This window comes from Emydura macquarii, unplaced genomic scaffold (genome assembly GCF_026122565.2).
Source record: "Emydura macquarii macquarii isolate MOO-44397 ecotype Brisbane River unplaced genomic scaffold, CSIRO-AGI_Emac_v2 contig_1253, whole genome shotgun sequence".
NCBI lineage: Eukaryota > Metazoa > Chordata > Testudines > Chelidae > Emydura > Emydura macquarii.
Window position 1 is genome coordinate 60,359,530 of NW_027131390.1, and position 20,832 is coordinate 60,380,361.

The window sequence follows — 20,832 nt, forward strand, 5'->3', positions numbered from 1 at the left end:
CTGTGACAACATTTTGCTTACCTGATAAAAACTGAAATATGATAAAGTAACTACATATGCTTCAGGTACCCATGAGATCCCAGGCTGAAAGTCATGTGTTTCCACAGACAAGTGTTCTCGGCTCCATCCTTTTGTGCATAGATTTAGTAAGCAGCTGTCTAATTTAGTGATTCATATTGCAAATTACAAAACCCACTAACCACTGAGTCTTGGGGACTAGTCATCAATTTACAGGACTGGGTTCTTGCTGTTTAACACAGAATTGGCCAGATCTTCCACTGATATAAATTAGCATAGCTCCACTGAAATCAATTTCATCCTAGTTCAAAGGATGAAAGTTTCACTTAACATCACTGAGCAAGAACACACAATTATCAAAAGAACAATGATTTTATAGAAACAGTATCAGAATAATGTAGCAAGCATCTGTGAAATTGGTTTCCTTTTAGTATGCAGTTATAGTTAATACAGAACTATTTTGTCATCCTGTTGAGAAAAACATAGTCTCAGCTTACATACAGAAATTGCACCAATTGAACTAAATTTGGTTTCTAAATTGATTTAGTTCAATTGGGGCAACTCTGGTGTGGACACAAACTGATTTAAGAATGTCCACCTAGAAGAGTTGAATTGATTTAGCTACATTGATTAATAGATTTAGCTATTTTGGTGCAATTTCTGTGCATAGACCAGCCCAGGGTCTCACTTTTGTCCTGAATGAAGACATTGGCAATATTCCATTGACTTCAAAAGGAAGAGGAAACAGACCCCAAGCTTACCAACTAGAAAACTCTTCTTCACATTTTAGTACATGAATTGTGGGGTTGTGGGCCAATAAAAATTGTAACTATAAATCCATGGCAAAGGAGTATATTCTCATGTTTCCGGCATTCATTCCTGCATATCCTGTTTTTTTTCTTTTGCACTGTATTTCAGTTTTAGTGGTGAACGCACACCTCTCAGTGGCCAAAAGAAGCTAATGCAATTATCAAGAAAAGTAGGTGTACTTAAGAACTTATCGCTCTGTGTGGTCTTGTAATTAACGGGTCCATGTGTTAAGTTTGCTCTATGTGACATTGCGGGAATCATTTCATATTTTGTACAAAACAAATTTCGTTTGAATGTTGCTGAACAGCAGAAAGGCTTTTCGTCAGGCAGAACAGTGATTGACAAGTGAGACAAGGGGTGGAAGGAATCTTTTACTGGACCAACTTCTGTTGCTGAATGAGACGAGCTTTCAAGCTTACACAGAACTTTCTTCAGGTGTAGGTAAACTCCAACGTTCGTCTCTTTCACCATCTGAAATTAGTCCACTAAAAGCTATGACCCCTCACCCCTTTTCTGATGCTGGGACCAAGAGGGCTCTACCCCCACTGACCTCTCGTTAAGTCCAGTAGTGCGCCCCCCCTTAGCCCTACCCCTAGCTCCATAGGTGCCAGGTGTTGGACGCTGTCGGGCAGCTGCGTGAGTTCATCGCTCAATACACGTGACCAGACCACTCCCAACCCGTCTGTCTAGGCTGCGGGGGGCGGAGAGCGCAGAGCAAACTCTTAGGCCTGTCTGTGATTGAGGCTGAGGAAGGTATTTAAGAACCGAAATACCAACCCAGCGCCGCTGTAACAGAGACTCGGGTGCGTGTGTGTTCCTGAGTCTGCTCCCCGCTGGTTGTTGCACGAGCTTTCAGACTGCGGTAGCTGCACGCGGTGCTGACCTCGTTGTCGGTCTCCTCCCAGGGGCTTCCTGCCTGTAGCCGGAGTGCACGGGTGGGCGGGTCTGGTCGCCACAGTCCCCTTGCCCCCAATGCTACGTAGTGCCCCGGGCGCCATGTGCCCCCAGCCACTCCCGCTAGGCAGGCAGCACTGCCCGGGAGGCGCGGAGCTCCCTGCCGCTGCACTAGGGCGGGGCGGGGCGGCGCTGTGGTGGACAGGGCCAAGCCCCACTGAGCTCGCCAGGCCCGTCTCCGGCTGACACAAAGAGCCTGCTCCCGGCTGGGCTGCTAGGGCAAGGCCGGGCAATGCCGGCGACCTGACCTTCGCCGCTCGAAAGCGTTGGCTTGGCTACCGCTCAGCAGCAGCCCCAAGCTCCGGGCCAATCAGGCGCGCGTACTGCCGGCGAGGACCGTTGGGATTCGCTCTGCATCTCGCGCCGAAGGCGGAGCTGGGGCTCGACGGGCTGCTAAGCAACGGGGCTTCCTTCAACACAGCAGCCCCTCCCGCCGCGACAGGGTCCCAGGGGAGCTGGCAGCAGCCTGCGTGTGAGCGGCGCCCCCCGGCCCAGCAGGAGCCGCAGACATGGGTAGCGAGCAGGTGAGGCGCTGCCCCATGCCTCCTACAATGACCCCCCGCCCTGCACTGACCTCCATTTGCCCCCCTCAGCGGCTTCCGTCCCCACCCCTCTGCCCCCCCCCCCCCACAACGACCCTCTGCCCTGCCCCGCCTCCCACAGCAACGCTCGCTCGCCCGCACTGAGCGCCATTCCTCCACAGCAGCCCCTGCCCCACGCTGACCCCCTGCTCCCTTACAGCGACCCCCACCCTTAACTGATTTCCCCCCGCCCCGCACTGACCCCACCTGTACTGCTTTCCTCCCCCACCACCAAAGGCAACCCCCAGCCTGCCCTGACCTCTTGTTTCTACAGTGACCTCCTGCCTTGTACTGACGGCCCTGCTGTGCCTCCAGAGCAACCCCCCTGTCCTCTACCTGCTGTCCTCTCTCACTGTCACTATGTTGACCTCTGCCTGCCTCCCTCCCCCAACACCTCTGAACTGTCCTGTCCCTGGCCCCATCCTGCAATGACCTTTCTGTGCCAGCTACAGCTTTTCCCCAATCCACAATGACCTCCATCATTGCCAGTGTTGACCTTCCCCTACCTCCCACAACAACCCCCTGCCACTGTGTTGACCTTCTCGCTGCCTCCACGCAGTGCCCCCCTGCCAGTGCGCTGACCTTGACCCTTCCAGCTCTCTATCACCCCAACTCTTTGCTGACCTCGACGTCTGCCCCCCACAGTTACCTCCTCCCTCTGTGCTGACTTCACCTCTCTGTCCCTGCACTGACTTCACCCTCCACTCCACCATGAGTTCCCTGATGTTGCAGTAACCCCTTACTCCTAATTCAGTGATCCCTTTGCCGCCATGATGACCTTGTTATTGCTGATGCAGCCTCAAGGACTTCTTGTGCCCACTGCCATCACCACTTGGCCTCACTCTCGCCCACTGCTACCTTGTTCCCTTCATGCTCTTGCCACAATGATTTTAAACATATTTGTCATCACAGCCTCAGGTTGTCATTTCCTTCATCTTTATTTACATCACTGCAACCAGGCTTGTATCACTATCACCATTTAATTTATATCACAACACCCAAATGGGATGAAATTTCAATTTATAAACAAATATTACCATGTTTCATTATTATTTTTTGAAACACTGTAAATTTACATGGTATTTTACAATAGAGTAAGATGTGTCTTACATCTATATGTCTAGGATAGGCAAGATAATGGGCACCAGTAGGAAAGGGTGAAAAGTTATAGCTATGAAGAACAAAGTGTGAAGGATTCCTGGAGAAAATAGGATTTAAGGAAGAAAGAAGAAGTGCCCATTTTAGGGTTGTACATGTAAGTCCTTATCTTGCAGAGATTTATGTATGGTCTTAACTTTACCCAGTATAAGTAGTCCTAAAATCAGTAGTATTAATCACAGTATGAAAGTTAAACACATGCATAAATCTTTGCAGGATCTGGACGATAGGGGTATTGTAACCTCTTCCCCTCCATAAAATTCCATACAAGACTAGCCAGAATAAGCCAGAGACTTTTTGTTTTTCAAATGGCCTGATAATAGAATCATAGCAACATATGCAGAATGTGTGCATATTTTGAAACAGAAGAGGGCATTCTTTCATCACAATATTTTGATAAAATATGGTTTCAAACTAGCCTTGTTACTTATATTTATGCTACTTTAGATTATGTAGAGGTTTTTCTTTGGACTGGATGGAAATTTTTTATATTTTGGTTTAAGTAAATAGATTGGATTAAACTTTTTAAAATGACTTGTTTTTTCTTTCTGACATGTATTTAAACACGCATACTGTTTGAGTAACAGAGCAGGTGGTATAACCATATTTGTTGAAGGAGACTTTAACATATTCATCTCATTAGTGGAAAGTAGATTGCAGGATGATATCCTCTAGGAAAATGAAAGTTCAGTGTCTGTGCTCTGAATTCTGTTAAGTCAGATATTCAAAAGTGATATAATCCTCCTTGCAGCTGTTCATATAATTTTAAAATTAGTTTTGAAATGTAAACATAAACTGACATTTTGTTTCTGGGTTGCTGTTCTTGCAGCATTTTGAGGGGCAGAGCTTTCTCTAAAGTCATTATAAAATACGTTACATTATAAATGGCAAAAGCAAGTTTTAGACTGCAGCTTGGTACAGTTTACTACATATAGGGAATTCTTATAAGAGGGAGAGAGCATGAACAGTTTAAGATTAAATCAGATTATTTTCAAAATTATGCAGGGCATAAACCCTGCACATATGATGAAATGCTGATTTACAACTTCAGCTATGAATATTAGCTTGTGGCTCCATAGTGAAATTATATATCTAAATACCTGTTAAAGATCATCTTACACAATCAAGATTAAATAGAAAGGACACCAATATTAAAATAATTCCACTATAACCTTACTATAACCAACATATTTAGAGACTTGCGGGGTTTGGTTTTTTATAGTAAATATACACAGCAAACTGGATAAGGAATATTGAGAGACACTTTTTTTCCACTATAACCAAACATTGGATTTATCCTGTACATAGCACTGTCAACACTTTTCTGGTGGCATAATCAGTTTTTACTAAAAATACGCTGTACTACCTTGCTCTTTGCATAATTGTTTAAACTTGTGGTGTAAAATGTTACTATTCTTATTTGCTAGTGTTTTGAATCCACTTTTCACAGGTGTAAAAAATGGCTACTCAAGGTGCTCTATTGGCTGTGAAGAAATCTTTCTTAATGGGATCTATTATTTTAAAGAATCTGCACACAAAGACTGAAATAATAGTTCTGAGTGATGTTGGCTGCCTTTTTTCATCTGAGTAGGGTATTAACTGTGCTACTCATTATAATTTAAACATTGCCTTTGATTCTTTTACTGTGATAATTTTAACAGAAAAAGCCACCTACTATGCATTTGTGGGCAGAGCTTGCATAGAGAGTTCTAAATTTTTTGTCCTGCAGCATGTCCCCTCTACTGCATAGTACCTTTCTCACTCCCAAAAAGAAAAAATTTAAATACAGTGTGAATCTACATTCATGCTGTGAATTTGAATAAATGTTCATAAATTAATTCTCAATAATTATGTGGAAAGTAAATAAGAGTGGGCTGGAGAGCAACAATTAACTTTTGAATTGATTCCACTCTTTCACTGAGTCATTCTAGTAATGCTATTAGAACTGAGTGGCAAATAGCTTAAAAACAAGGCTACCTTGCTATAATCTGCAGATGCATGCGAGTAGGCACCTGCCTTTATGTATCCAGGCTTGGGAGACGGGTGTGGAGGAGGGAATGGTGTCTCCCCCAACCCTGTAGAATCCCTGCAGGGTTTGGAATCTAAAGAGTTAGTAGGATGAGAGGCTGGCTGGGTTCTGACAGACTCTCTCTTCCCACACACAACTTATGGGGGAAAAGTCTGCAGTCACTTATGCTGATTACTCCTCTGCATTTGAAAACTTCTTTCATAGAAGTTTCTGCAGATGGAGGAGCTCGCTGACAGCATGGCTTATGGAAACTTTGCTGCCCCAAGGCAGAAACAAGACTTGGGGGCTGCATAGCAGTGCTGAAGGGAGGTGCAAATGCAAGATCTGTGTGGCTCTCAAGGGCTTATAGGTGGAACCATCAGCCACTTGTTTGGGTTTAGGGTGTATATCCAGTCCTGTGGTGGAAGAATTGCAAAGAAACTCATCCGATTTCCAATTTTTAAGGGAGTATAGCATGTAGGGGGAAATCTGGTTGTGACCCACTGGCTTTCTAATTTAGAAAACAAAAACAGTAGAGAAGATTCTGTTGAAATGTCCAAAAAGATATATTGAAGTGAAAACGTCTTAATAGCTGTACTGTGGAGATGTGTTTGAGAGGCTAAACTGTATGTTAATAATAGAGCTGGTTGTGAAATGGAAAAGCAATTTCATGAAAAACTGACATTGTTTATATTTTACAGCGTTTGAATGAAATGGTCCAATATTTTTTCAAATATGTTCATGGACATATTATTTTAAAAAATGAATTTTGTCCCTCCCTTATTCTTTTTCCTCCATTTTTGCCACTCTATGCAATAAAACAAATGATATCCATGGCTTGTTTTTTCACTCTTTAATTTTTCCTTTTGCTACTCTGTCACTTTTAAAATCTTCTCCAGCTTTGGAAAAGTTACAGAGTGAAAAATTGAAGAACAAAAAACAAAATAAAACCCAACCAGAAAAAGTGACACTCTCCCATATAACATCATTAATTGGACTGCGTTCAGGGAGAAAAGGGGAAGAAAGGGGAAATCTAAAATGTAAAACCAGAACATTTAGAAAAACTGAAAATACTTTGCAAGAGTTTTTGTTTTAGAAAAAAGGCCATTTTCCATCAAAAAAGTCTGAATGAAAATTTTTGACCAACACTAGATTTATGACAACGGTTGGATTAAGTGTGTCAAAGGGGGGAGGTGAGAAAAGCCCACAGGTAAATATAAAAAAGTGACTTTCATAGAGGGTTAGAAGTTGGGGTGGGGCATGAAAAATTACAAGAGGGTCAAAGGAGCAACAAAAGGGAAATCAGTGAGGGAATCTGCTCAACATCTTAGGTATCTATAGACAAATGCGAGGAGCATGGGGAATAAACAGGAAAAACTGAAAGATATCTTGGAACCCGTAGCAGTTATCTTTGAGAACTCCTGGAGGATGGGTGAGGTCCCAGAGTAGGAGGGCAAACATAGTACATATGTTTAACAAAGGGAACAAAAAGGACCTGAAGAATTATAGACCAGTCAGCCTAACTTAGATATTATGCCATTCCCCAGGGTGAAACCTGAACTGCTGTGTCCCCTTAGTTCTCCAGCCTGGGATGCCTTTTACGCTACTTTGCTAGTGAACAGCAAACTTTTCCAGGCTCAGATCACTCACAGCTACCAGCATGCACAGTCATTCTCAGCTGAATACATGAATGCTATGCCCAGCCATCCATGAATGGATACAGGGCAACACCTGCATATCCTCAGTCCCAGCCTTGCCCTCCAGAAATGTGTATCATGTACCATTTAGTAGCCCACTGGACCGTACAAACTCATGAATTACTCCGTCATTCCAACAAAGGAATTAATAAATAGTCACCAGATTTGTTGTCTCAAGTGGAGGCTTCCCAAATGCTTCAATCCAAATACACTGGTTTAGATAAAACAGTAAAACAAGTTTATTAACTAGAGGAAGATAGATTTTAAGTGAATTACAAGTGATAAAGCATAAAAATCAGAGTTGGTTACAAAAGAAATAGAAAGATAAACATGCAAGCTAATTCTTAAACTTTACCAACGCCATTAAGTTTAAAAGCAAAAAGGTTTTTCTCACACAAAAGCTTTCAACAGTATGTACTGGCTAGAAAAAACTCCAGGCCATGACCACTACCTCCAGTTCAATGATGCACCTTTGTCTTTCAAACAATCTTACTGCTGTGAGTAGAGATGGGGGAGGAGAGATGTCTAGAGGCATTCCCCCCCTTCTTATACTCTGACCCTTTGTACAGGAAAAGTCTTTTCTGGGTTATGTGGTCAGGCTGTTCCATGGCGAACATGGGCTGCCAACTGTCTTTCAAGTGAATTGTAAATTTCTTGTTTACAAAGCCCCTGCTGGTTAATCTCCGATTAAGCACCTTTTAGCACATAGGTGGTGCACCTTTTTCTTTAAGAAAATGGTCTGAGGGCATTACCCAGAATTACAGCATATTTCAGTAACAATCATATAGCAACATCTTACAATTTTACATGCAGTGATGTTACACACATTTCAGCAGTATAATAATATTCAGCAGATTGTGCATTTTCAAATGATACCTCAAGGCATACTTTGTACACAATATATTATAATCATATAATGGGTCAACATGGGGTACAGGGTGTCGCATGAGGTACAGGGTGTCACAGATACATGGAAAGATACTGGAACAAATTATTAAACAATCAATTTGTAAGCACTTGGAGGATAATATAAGGAATAGCCAGCATGGATTTATCAAGAATAAATCATGCCAAGCCAAACTAATTTCTTTCTTTAACAGGGTTACTGGCCTAGGGGATAGGGGGGAAGTGGTAGATGTGATATATATCTAGATTTTAGTAAGGCTTTTGACACAGTTCCACATGACATTTTCATTAGCAAACTAGGGAAATGTGGTCTAGATGAAATTATTGTAATGTCAGTGCTCAACTGGTTGAGTGACCATACTCAGAGTAGTTATCTATGGCTCACTGTCAAACTGGGAGGGCGTATCTAATGGGTCCTGCATGGATCAGTCCTGCATCCAGTGCTATTCAATATTTTCATTAATGACTTGGATAATGGAGTGGAAAGTATACTTATAAGATTTGCAGATGACACCAAACTGGGAGGGTTGCAAGCACTTAGGAGGACAGGTTTAGGACTCAAAATGACCTTGACATATTGGTCTGAATTCAGTGAGATGAAATTCAATAAAGACAAGTAGAAAGTACTACCCTTAGGAAGGAAAAATCAAACGCACCCTACAAAATGGAGAATAACTGGTCAAGTGGTAGTACTGCTGGAAAGGATCTGGGGGTTCTAGCAGATCACAAATTGAATATGAGTCAACAATGTGATGCAGCTGAGAAAAAGGCTAATATAATTCTGGAGTGTATTAACAGGAGTGTTGTATGCAAGACATGGAAGCTAATTGTCCCACTCTACTCAGCACTGGTGAGGCCTCAGCAGGAGTAGTGTATCCAATTCTGGGCACCATGCCTTAGGAAATATGTGGACAAATTGGAGAGAGTCCAGACGAGAGCAACAAAAATGATAAAAGATTTAGAAAACCTGGCCTATGAGGAAAGATTAAAAAAATGGGATGTTTAGTCTTGAGAAAAGAAGACAATGGGGGCACCTCATGAATCTTCAAATATCTTAAGGACTGTTATAAAGAGTTCAGTGAACAATTGTTCTCCATGTCTGCTGGCGGCAGAACGAGTAGTTATGGGCTTAATTTGGAGCAAGGGAGACTTAGGTTAGATATTAGGAAAAGATTTCTAACTATAAGAGTAGTTAAGATCTGGAATATACTTCCAAGGGAGACTGTGGAATCCCTATCATTGGAGTTTTTTAAAAGCAGGTTGAACAAATACCTGTTAGGGATGGTTTAGGTTTACTTGGTCCTTCCACAGCTCAGGAAGCTGGACTTGACGATTTATAGCCCTACATTTCTGTGAATCTGTGATAAACACAAAGACAGCATAGGGTTGTTTCTGTTATCTTGTGTGCAGAAGTGTATTTTGTGTGCATGTTGACAAAATATTATTCTTCGAGTGCTTGCTCAGATCTATTCTGAATTAGGTGTGTGTGTGTGTGCGCCACATGCACCAGTGGCAGAAATTTTCCCCCAGTAGTATATGTAGGGCTGGCTCTAGTGCTGTCTGCAGTGGCACGTGTATGCACTCATATATAGGGCTCTGCTGGCTGCCCTCCCTTCCAGTTTCTTCTTACCACCCGTGATGGTGCTGGAACACTCTCTTGCTCTTGCAAGTATTTGTAAACCTAGTGGTTCGCATGTTTAATCTAGTGTAGGTAGTTTTGTTATTAGTTTAGAAATTAGTTTAATGCATTTGACCCAAGGTCGGGGCATGCCTTGATCCCAGGGGCTTAAACCATGCACTTCTTGCAAGAAGCTGATGCAGCTAAGTGACCCGCACCAGAACTTCTTGAAGTGTTTAGGAGAAGCTCTGCGGGAAAAGTGCAAAATCTGCAAAAGTTTTGCTCACGAACAAAAAAGGACAGAGACATTAGACTCAAGGTCATCCTGATGGAATTGGCACTTAGACCGAGGTCGGACTCGGTGCCGAGCACTGCGGCGTCGACAGAAAGCACTCCACCGGTGCCGGTGTCAGCCCGGCACTGCTCAACATCTCTGGTGCTGAAGAAACGTCCAAAAGAGGACGCTCACTGGCACCGAAGCCAGTTAAGAAAGGCATGGGGACGACAGTGAGACCCATGTCGGGCCACTTGTCCCCGTTGACCTTGAAAGAATCTCTCCCTGTACGGGCATTGAGTCCGGTGCCCACGCTGCTGCTGACCCCAGGAAGTGGCAGGGGGCCTTGGCACCTAGTGGTCCCTACCATGCCTGAGGCATTCCAGGCAACGAAGGACGTCTGGGCTATACCAGTGCCACCTACATCAAAGGAAAGGAGGCCTGTGCACCGAGACTTGACTACCCCTTCAGGGGATTTGTCCAGGGGAAAACCTTCACTAGAACCGCTGCAGCGTTCCCTGTCAACAGGATGTCACTCATGAGCCCATCAGCGGTCATCAGGCCCCGATCCCCGGAATTGCGCCATGAAAGGTTGGGATCTCACCTCTGGTCCCTGGACATCAGGCGCTGGCCCCCGGAAAATTGGCAGGCAGGCACTGATCCCCAGAACACCGTCATTCCCCAAGGCCCCGGCACCGATCCACAGACTCCTGAGGCAGATCCCCAGAACCTTGGTACCACTCGCCAAGTCCTTATAGAAAGCCTAAGGACAAGACCAGTCATGGGACACCCAGCGCTCGGGCTCCCAGCACTGCTCCCCGACATTGGATCACTGGCATTCAAGAGGTGACAGGGAGAAGCATACAGTGTTGGCACCTCCATCGTCATCCAGGAGCACTTCCTCGTACTCAGAGGGAGAGGTCGTGGTCCCTCCAAAAGGACAGACTTCCAGCCAGTTGGCTGGGTTCCCCATGCTTCCACAGATGGAAGTTTGGCCTCAGGGCCCGTGGCCCGGTCCTTGGCAGTTTTGGAACCCATAGGGTTTCCACAAACCTCAGTTCCACAGACTTATTTGTCAAAGGAACCTCCGTACCTCATTCTTCTGTAGCCTGAGGTGCGGCATCGAATTTGGATGTGGACTCAGACCAGGAGGAGGCACCTTTGAACAGTTCATCAGAGGCTACTCGGACTAGGGAGGAAGAGCCGGCACCCCCTCAAGTACCAGCCTCCTCTTCCTCCTTGCTGGATGAGGCAGTAGCGGACCCCTCCAAGGCCATCCCGCTAGATGACTTCAGGGTGCACCAGGAACTGCTAAAGCGAGTTGCGAATAACTTAGGCCTCAAGATAGAGGAGCTTAAAGAACCAGTAGACAAGCTCTTTGGTGTTCTGACATCAGCAGCCCCATCCAGGGCGGCCCTCCTGGTCCATGAAGGGGTGATAAGACTGGCCAAGGCACTTTGGAAGACCCCGGCCTCTCTGCCTCCTATGTCCAAACAAGCCGAGAAAAAGTACTATGTGCCAGCCAAGGGGTTCTAGTACCTCTATACCCACCCCTCCCCGGGATTGTTAATTGTCGTGGCTGCCAATGAGCTCAACAGACAGGGCCAAATGAGTTCCACTTCTAAGAATAAAGAAGTCAAGAAATTGGATCTATTTGGTCGAAAGATATATTCAACGGCAAGTTCACAGCTGAAGTTATGCAATCAGCGAGTGCTGGTGGGACGGTACCACTTTAACATCTGACAGTTGCTTGAGAAGTTCCACAGACTCCCTGCTGCAGACCTTCAGACAGAAATTTGAGGCAATTCTGGAGGAAGGAAGAATGGTGGTTAGGGCCACCCTGCAAGCAGCGTCGGATGGTGCGCACCCTGCAGTCAGGTCCATGGCCTCCATGGTATCAATGAGGAGGGCATCCTGGCTCCAGTCATCTGGTCTCTTTGCAGAGGTTCAGTAGTTCATCCAGGACCTCCCCTTTGACAGCACAGCCCTGTTTACTGACCAAACGGACTCAAGGCTGCATGGGCTGCAGGACTCAAGGGCCACACTGTGCTCCCTGGGTCTGTATACCCCTTCCTCTGCTAGAGGACATTTCAGGCCGTACCAACCACAAGTTTGGAGGACAGCATTGGGGAGAACCCTAGAGGAAAAAGAAGGGTTTTAAAAGCTGCCAGGGCCACTCACCAGCCTCTGACCCCCCAATTGGGCTCAAGCCAACACCCCTTGGGGGGAAAACGGAACTTTTGAGGATATGCCTGTGGGCAGCCTACCAGCCATTGTCCCAGATTCAGAGTCCCGACTGTTTTCCTCCCACCTTGCCCAGTTCCTCCCAGCCTGGTCAGCCATAACATCGGACCGATGGGTACTAATCACGGTGGCTACAGGATATACCCTGTAATTGATTTCCCTTCCACCCCACCACCCTCCTTCCCCGTCCCTCTTCAGGAACCTCTCTCATGAGCAACTCCTTATACAAGAGGTTCAAACACTCCTACAGGTCTACAGGCGCAGTGGAGGAGGTGTCCCAAGTTTTGAAAGGGAGAGGCTTCTATTTCCATTACTTTTTGGTCCTAAAGGCGAAAGGAGGGCTAAGACCCATTCCGGACCTGTGAGACCTCAACAGGTATCAAGGACTTGAAGTTTCGCATGGTCTCCCTAGCAGCCATTATTCCCTCTCTGGATCCAGGTGACTGGTACGCCACCGTCGACCTACAGGATGCCTACTACCATATTTCCATTTTCCTGGGCCACAGAAGATTCCTGCACTTCATGATAGGCAACCAACACTTCCAGTCCACAGTGCTTCCCTTTGGCCTGTCCATGGCACCAGGTGTGTTCACTAAGTGCATGGAGGTGGTGGCAGCCCACCTCAGATGTTGAGGTATAAAAGTCTTCCCTTACTTGGACGACTGGCTTATCTGGGGTCAGTTGAGGATGCAAATCCAGCACGACATTGAGGTCGTACGAGACACCTGTTGAGCACCGGGCCTACTAATAAATGAACAGAAGTCAACACTCATACTGTTTGGAGGATAGAATTCATTGGAGCAGTCCTAGACTCTACGCAAGTCAGAGCACTCCTACCAGAGGCCAGATTTCAGGCAATATTAGATCTCATATTCGATCCGGCTATTGGCCTACCCCTCACCATGGGCGAGGGTGTGCCTCAGCCTCTTGGGCCACATGGCAGCCTGTACTTACGTGGTTCGGTACATGAGATTGCACCTCAGATCATTGCAAATATGGCTGGCAACAGTATACTTCCAATCCAGACACCATCTGGACAGATATTCACAGTTCCCCCACGAATACTCACCTCTCTCTGTCATTGTGGACGAATCTGCATCACGTGATGGTGGGGATGCCATTTGGGCCCCGCAGCTGACGCTATCATTGGTCTCAGATGCCTCGGATCTAGGGTGGGAAGCCCATCTTGGAGTACTCAGGCCCTGAGTCTGGAGTACTCCAAGATGGGCTTCCCACCCTAGATAAAGTTCAGCTACGACTGCACCCAGCGTTCCTGCTGAAAGTAGTCTCCCACTTCCATGTCAGCCAGGACATCTTTCTACCAGTCTTCTGTCTGAAGCCGCACAGCTCCAGTGAGGAGAGGCGTCTCCATTCTCTCGATGTAAGAAGGGCCCTGGCGTTCAACATTGACAAAACCAAGCCCTTCCATCACTCCATGCAGCTCTTCATCGCAATTGCTGATCACGTGAAAGGGTGCCCAGTGTCATCTCAGCATATCTCGCCATGGATCTCAGCCTGCATCTGGGCCTGCTACGAGCAGGCGGGGGCGGTGTCCCCAAAATCCCAGTCAGCCCACTCTATGAGGTCTCAAGCGTCTTCAGCGGCTTTCCTGGCTCATGTACCCACACAGAATATCTGCAGAGTCGCTACATGTCCATACCTTCGCGTCCCATTAAGACATTATGCAGCAAGCTTGGGATGAAGCGGGGTTTGGTAGAACTGTGTTGTAATCATCACACCCATAAACTCCTGCCCTCCTCCAGAGGCACTGCTGGTAAGTTACCTAATTCTGAATGGACATGAGCAAGCACTTGAAGAAGAAAGAACAGTTACTTACCTCGTATCTGTTGTTCTTTGAGATGTGTTGCTCATGTCCATTCCACAACCCACCCTCCTTCCCCTCTGTTGGAGTTCTGGCAAGAAGGAACTGGAGGGGAGGGGGGCCGTCAGCGCCCATACGAGCCCATACGTGTGCTGCTGCAGAGGGTGCTAGAGCTGGCGCTACAGATACCATTAAGGGAAAAATTTCCGGCACCGGTGCATGTGGCGCGCACACACATTTAATTCAGAATGGATATGAGCAACACATATTGAAGAACAACAGTTACAAGGTAATGTGCCAATATTTAGCCTTATATGGAGTCTACCATCCGCTTTGGGCTGCATTCCCAAGCAACCTGACTCCAAGAAGACCCAGTCCCGGTGCGCTGGGGGCCTCTACTGGCCTCACACCATCCATGGGCACCTCTTAATGGTTTCATGCCCTCTTGAACTCTCGTGAAACTGTTAAGAGGTTAAGAGGTGCCTGTGAATGGTGTGAGGCCGGTAGCAGCTCCCAGTGCGCTGGGACCGGGTCTTCTTGGAGTCAGGTTGCTTGGGAATGCAGCTCAAAGCAGGTGGTAAACTCCATCTAAGGCTAAATACTGGCATGAGACCAATAGTCAACAAGTGCCCTAAGGGAAAGTTGGAAAGTTACAAGGTAAGTAACCATTCTTTATGAATGCTTCAGGTATGCTTAGAAGTTAAGTATTGCTAGTTTAAATATTTATAAACTTATTTTCTTTTTTTTTTTATTGTAGCCCAAACCACCTGGCAAAGGAAAATTAGTGAAGACGACTGTAAAATTTTTGCCACAGTTGGCTCAGGTAATATTTTTGTAATCTTTTGTTTTAACAACTTTTCATTTTCAAATGTTCAGCAAACAATGGATGATCATTACAGAGAAAACTGGACCTAATTAAAAGGTATACATGGGAAACAAGGCTTTACATATATATATATATATATATACAAGAAATATTTGGAAAATAATTAAATTGGTTAACTTAGAATAATAGAAAATATTGAAAAGGATAAAAGATACAGAAGAAAGCTATAAAAATAAATGTTATAGAAAAATTGGAATGTAATTCATTCTAATATCTTGAAGCTTCCACAATCCAGCTGTTCTGAGTAGAAAGGCAACATAAAAGTAACCTTCAAACACTTATGTAGCAGCTTAACTTTACTATCATGCGTGGTCCCATTAAGTGGGACTACTCACTGTAGTGAAGTTAAGCATGTGTGATTTTAGGATTGGGGCCTAACTCTCTATTCAGGCATGTGCATTTGTTATACTCAATATAAAGCAACAAACAATTTTTGGATAAATGTTTGCAAAAATATATTCCATATTTCAGTGAAACGGGACATGCACATAGGGTGAATAATTGAACTGGTTCATCATTGTATTACTTTAGTTTTATGCCAGTGTCACTTTTCTAAAATTGGTTTTGTCAGTTTGAAACTGGAGTAATGCAGTGGTGAGTCAGACTCAGTGTTTCTAATTCAAAAGATATCAAGGTTTCCAAAATGTCTTGTTAGGAGCGACTATCTCATAATGTTTATTCAGAATAGGTTTCAAGTAGTTAAATGGAAAATGTAGCCCAATCATTTTTTAAAGATTTCTTCTAATAAAAAGAGTGTACATGAAAACTCTATTTAATACTTGCCCCAAATGGAAAAATGTGGTCTATTCCCTCAAATGAGTGAAAGCATCATATATATACCTGTGCTAAAAATATGTGATACAGTGATACATGGTAATGTATAAGATGCATTTAACAGGATGTACAAAACCATAATGAAAGACAACTTATGTACAACTGTCAGGAATTCTGCATATATTAAATATCTAGTGTTGGTCTTTTCAAATATGTCCAGGAGAATAAAAGAAGAAGGCAAAATTCAGGAAAACCTGTTTTAGGAAAATCTCAAGAGACTAGTAAAACTTGATCACATAGTTGTGCTAGTTATTAAACTAAAGCAGTGATTCTCAAACCATGAGTTGGGAACCCAAAATGGATCAAGATCCTGTTTTAATAGGGTTGCTAGGTTGGTGTTAGACTTGCTGGGGCCCAAGGTTGAAGCTGAAGCCTGAGGGCTTCAGCCCTGGGTGGCGGGGCTCAATTTACAGCTCCCCCCATCCTCAGCTAAAGCCCTCAGGCTTTGGCTTTGACCCCCCCTCTCCCCGCCGGAGCGGCAGGACTCGGGCTCAGGCTCAGGTCCCCCTACCTGGGATTGTGTAGTAATTTTTGTTGTCCAAAAGGGTCACAGTGCAATGAAGTTTGAGAACCGCTGAACTAAAGGTAAAAGCTTTTTGGAAACTTTGGGACTATTTTAAAGTGGTTATTTAAGACAACAGATTGTGTATTGCAGGTGATTCTAAATGCAAGTTTTGCTGTATAATTACTACTGTACAAAATGAAATTTGAATCACTTTATGTCTTACATCAGTGGTTCCCAACCTGTGGCCAAGGGGCCACAAGTGGCCCGTGGTGGCTTTCAAAGTGGCCCACGGCTCCCCTCCTGCTCGCTGCAGAAGGGAGCTGCTGCCTAAGGACCCAGGCGGAGCACATTTCCATGGGGCTGAAAGACCGGTGCAGGCTCCTTGCTGCAGCCAAGGGGATGGGAGATCAGTGCTCCCCTCGCCCTGTCTGTAGCAGGGAGCATGGCAACATGCTCCATCTAGGTCCATAAGCACTGGGGTCCCTGCTGGAGCCTGAGGGAGGGGAGCACTGATCTCCCATCCCCCTGGCTGCAAAAGGGAACCACTGCCTAGGGACCCAGGTGGTGTACACAGAACTACCGGACGCACGCAGTTTCCCTGCTGCAGCCAGGGAGATGGGAGATCCTTGCTGAACTCCTTCTGTCTGGCTGCAGTGGGTGGGGGGACTGCTAGTGGAGACTTGTTGCCCTTCAGGGTTTTAAAAATGATATCTGTGGCCCTCAAGCCAAAAAGGTTGGGAACCACTATCTTACATTATTAGCTGCCATTCTTAACCATTTGTGTGCTTTTAATTTTGAGATGGAACTTAGGCCATATTGGGCTTGTTTAAAATAAAACCCTACCACATTAGGCTGAAGGAGACCTTGTAAAAGGATTTAATTGAGCCCCAACCTTACTCCTTCAAACAAGAACAACATTTTACTTTTGAATTTGGGGAAAATCTGGATTCAGACAGATGATGGGTGGAAGAGGCATTTATGTATTAACATTAGCGTGGGGTAGGATTTCACAAGGACATATAAGTTATTTTAATAAGCCTGGATAAGAAAGGAAAATTGAAATGGGTGAAGAAACTGAGATATTTTTGGAAGTTAAATCTGCTTCTATATGTGAAAACTGCCAAATATTGCTATACGATATCTCTGACTTAGTCTTTGGCATGTCTTTGTAGACTAAAAAGTTATAAAGATTCAAGTTAGGAAAGGACCATTTCCCTCATTTTTCTGACTGCCTCAAACTGTAAAGATAGTACAGAATTGTATCCTTGCCTGAGGGGATCAATTAAAGTATAGGTATGTGTAACAGAGCAGGTTCCTTTCTACCTTGGAGCTCCTCACAAACTGTCTTGGACACCTCTTGATTGTCAACACCATTGTGAGTTTTTATTGGTTTTTACCACCACCAAGCCACCATCACAATACCCATGCAGCACTTCTACCTGGAGCATCTCTCAATCCTCAGCCCTTTCTTCAACGAAAAGAAAGAAATCTCCCTAGCCAGGGACCTTCTCTCCCTTTGCACTTCCTTCCTTCTTTTTAACTAGTTTCTCAGCTTATGAGATAATTAACCCCTTAGCTCATCAGCCAATAGTCTGATTAGGTAATTAAGTCTTCTACCCTTCCTTCAGGGCTTGTGGAGAATTAGCTGCTGGCTATCAGTACTCTGTCACCATATTGACGAGTCGGAACCAAGCGGTACCGGAAAAAAGTTTGTTTATGGGATACGGGAGGTCAAAGTGACAGAGACGAGGCTTATTTCTCTTAATCAAAACGTTTTATTCTAAACAAATGATAGCAAAGGTTAAGGGGAACGCCGTGCATGAAAGAACAAAATGCTCCACCCAGGACTTTTGCGTTAATGATCTCACCGGATCAACGCACGGCTGTCACTTGTGTGACACTAGGGTGCCCGAATATGGAGTTTCCCAAGGGGGTTTACAACACAAATGACAAATAACAGTTAGCTTATACTTACAAAGCTTAAGCAATAATACAGCATGTTGGCCAGATTCAGTTCGCAGCCTGCCTTAGATTCTGCAGATGGGGAGAGTCGCCTACCGGGTGATCAGTCCGTGGCGAAGCAGGCCAGGGAAAATGCGTCAGCCCATTGAACTAACACACGTGAGATGCTGGGCATTAGGTGATTCCATTTCCTCTCTGCTTACTGTTGCTTGGCTTCTTGCTTTTATAATTTTTACCTGCAAGTTTGCTTATGTCTTGGTGGCCATTGGCTACTATTTGCTGCATAACCTTTTAAGGTTATTTTTGGCTGTTAGTCAACCAAAGGCTTACACATCGCTGGGCACTCACTGACCATGCACCGGCCAGGTGATGTCACCTATGCCTTAGCCATTTCCTTATAGGGTGATATGGTCTACACCTATGCCATCCCCTTATAAGGTAGCATCAAGGTGATATGGCCAAAACCTATGCCATTCCCTTACAAGGCAATACCTACGTGCAGTTCATGTTGCTGAGTCAACTCTTCCTAGGCCGCTTCTGAGTTGGCATGAGTGTATGTGGCGCAGCTAACACCATCTTATGATTCCGTTTCCACACGTATGTCTACACTAGCTGGGATATATGATTCCCAGCATGTGTAGACAAATTGTACTAGCTCAGCTCAAGCTAGCATGCTAAAAATATCAGTGTGGTCATTGCAGCATGGGCAGTGGCTTGGGCTACCTGCTTGAGTCAAAGCCCACCTGACTCCTTGGGTCTAAGCTTGGACAGCTAGCCTGAACTGCTGCCTGTGTCACAATGTCCACAATGCTATATTTATTGTGCTAGCACAAGATGAGCTAGCACATCTGTCTACCTGCAGTGGGAATCCCACCTCCCAGATGCATGTAGACATTCGCTAAAAAGGTTTATTAATTCTTGAATATAGCTGCCCCTTGAAAAGGCAAGGGCAGTGCTTTTGAGTAATTGTGGATGCCAGTATTAGAGTGAGAAAGTCATTTCCTTTACAAACATATTTTCAGGGGCTTACACCTGCAAATGATAAAAAAAATAATTCTAGGCTGAATGAGCTGTTTAAATAAGTTATACTTAAGAAAGGTAGTATTGGATTCTTCTAAGCAGTATGAGATTTGCTAAGCTACTGATGTCTGAATATTGTACACTATGTTATCTCCCCATGGAGTTAGGACCCCCAAAATGGCCAAGAACCAGGATAGGAAAGCCTTTTGTTTGTGTTTAAAAAAACCAACAAAGCAAAACAAAAACATTGAAGGGGATAAGTATCTTGGATCCCAGATAGTATTTTTGGAAGCAGCAGCTATAGAAGTTGGTTGTAGATTTCACCTGGGAGAAACTGACTTCACCATACTCCACCAGAAAAAGATTTGGTAAAACCTCTTTTTCCCCTGTTTTTTTTTTGTTTTTTGTTTTTTTTAAGCTTGTGCTCTTTTTTTCCCTTATTGCTTTCATCTTCATAGATGTCTGGGGTCTGTTTTAGTAGTAGGTGTATACTGTTAACTTACTCCAAAAATTAATAATAATAATTTATAATAGGCATAAACATAATATGTTATTCTGGGTTTCTGAATGATTACCTCCAGTATTTAAAGAAAAACAGGGAATTTGGTTTATTTTTGTGTTGGTTTATTTTTGTATTATTATATGTTTTGGGGCTGCTGTTTCCTTTTGTAATTTATTGTGTTTTCAAGTATGTGTCAAAGACATGTAGCTGTTTCTTGCTACTGTTATTTTATAAAACTAAAGAATAAAAGATTTATTTCAGGTAAGCTCTAAGCCACAATGGCAGCAAGTTTCTCCTTCATTTCATCTGAGAAAAGAACAGAAAGATGATGGGCCAGATGAATTCATTGTCAAAAATGAGCTTTCACCTGGTAAGATTACCACTCAGTATTTAATGAACAAAGAAAATATTGGGAAAAAGTAGTGTAAAATTGGGTTTAATGCAAGATCATAGAGCTAGGAGAATAGAATTTTATTCCCAAATTGCCACAGTCTTCCTACATGACCTTGGGCAAGTCACAATCTTTATGTGCCTCATTTTTCCCCTCTGTAAAATGAGGGCAATAATACTTACCTACTTTACAAAGGTGGTACAGGTAAAGTTGTTAATGTTTGTAATGTTTGTATAATCACCTGGGGTGAAAAATGCTGTAGAAGTTTATTATTTATTATTTTATTAATATTTTAGGGTTGGAAAAGTGACTTGCCTGTTTAGTACATCATTGTTAATTTAACATTTTCTTTATCAGAAATAAATAGTTCCAGCTGCTAGCAGTTCCATGCGATTGTACATTACTGAAATGCCATTAGTTTAGAAAATGCACTGTTTGTCATAAAACTAGTCAAAAAGCAAAGAGAATCCTTATATTTGCATATTTTAATATTTTTCACATAAAAGACTGTGTTGAGATCTTGCATAAAAGGAGTTTATACAATGATGTAAAAGTTTCCAGAAGTCAGATTCATTTTTTGTATACCTGAATATTAGAAGTCCCCAATTTTAATTCTTAATACCTGTGTATCTTATCAAGTGT

The 20,832-nt window shown here is 44.0% G+C and overlaps 1 protein-coding gene across 1 annotated transcript in view; it reads left to right on the forward strand.

Moving 5' to 3' along the window:
* The first annotated feature begins 1,632 nt into the window (after positions 1–1,632).
* Positions 1,633–20,832, forward strand: part of DNAH7 (dynein axonemal heavy chain 7) — a 261,259-nt gene continuing 242,059 nt past the window's right edge. Inside the window, exons 1-3 of the mRNA XM_067548990.1 lie at positions 1,633–2,306; positions 14,848–14,913; positions 20,061–20,169. Coding sequence (XP_067405091.1) covers positions 2,292–2,306; positions 14,848–14,913; positions 20,061–20,169 — 190 coding nt within the window. The 5' untranslated portion in view covers positions 1,633–2,291. The remainder of the gene's footprint in view (positions 2,307–14,847; positions 14,914–20,060; positions 20,170–20,832) is intronic.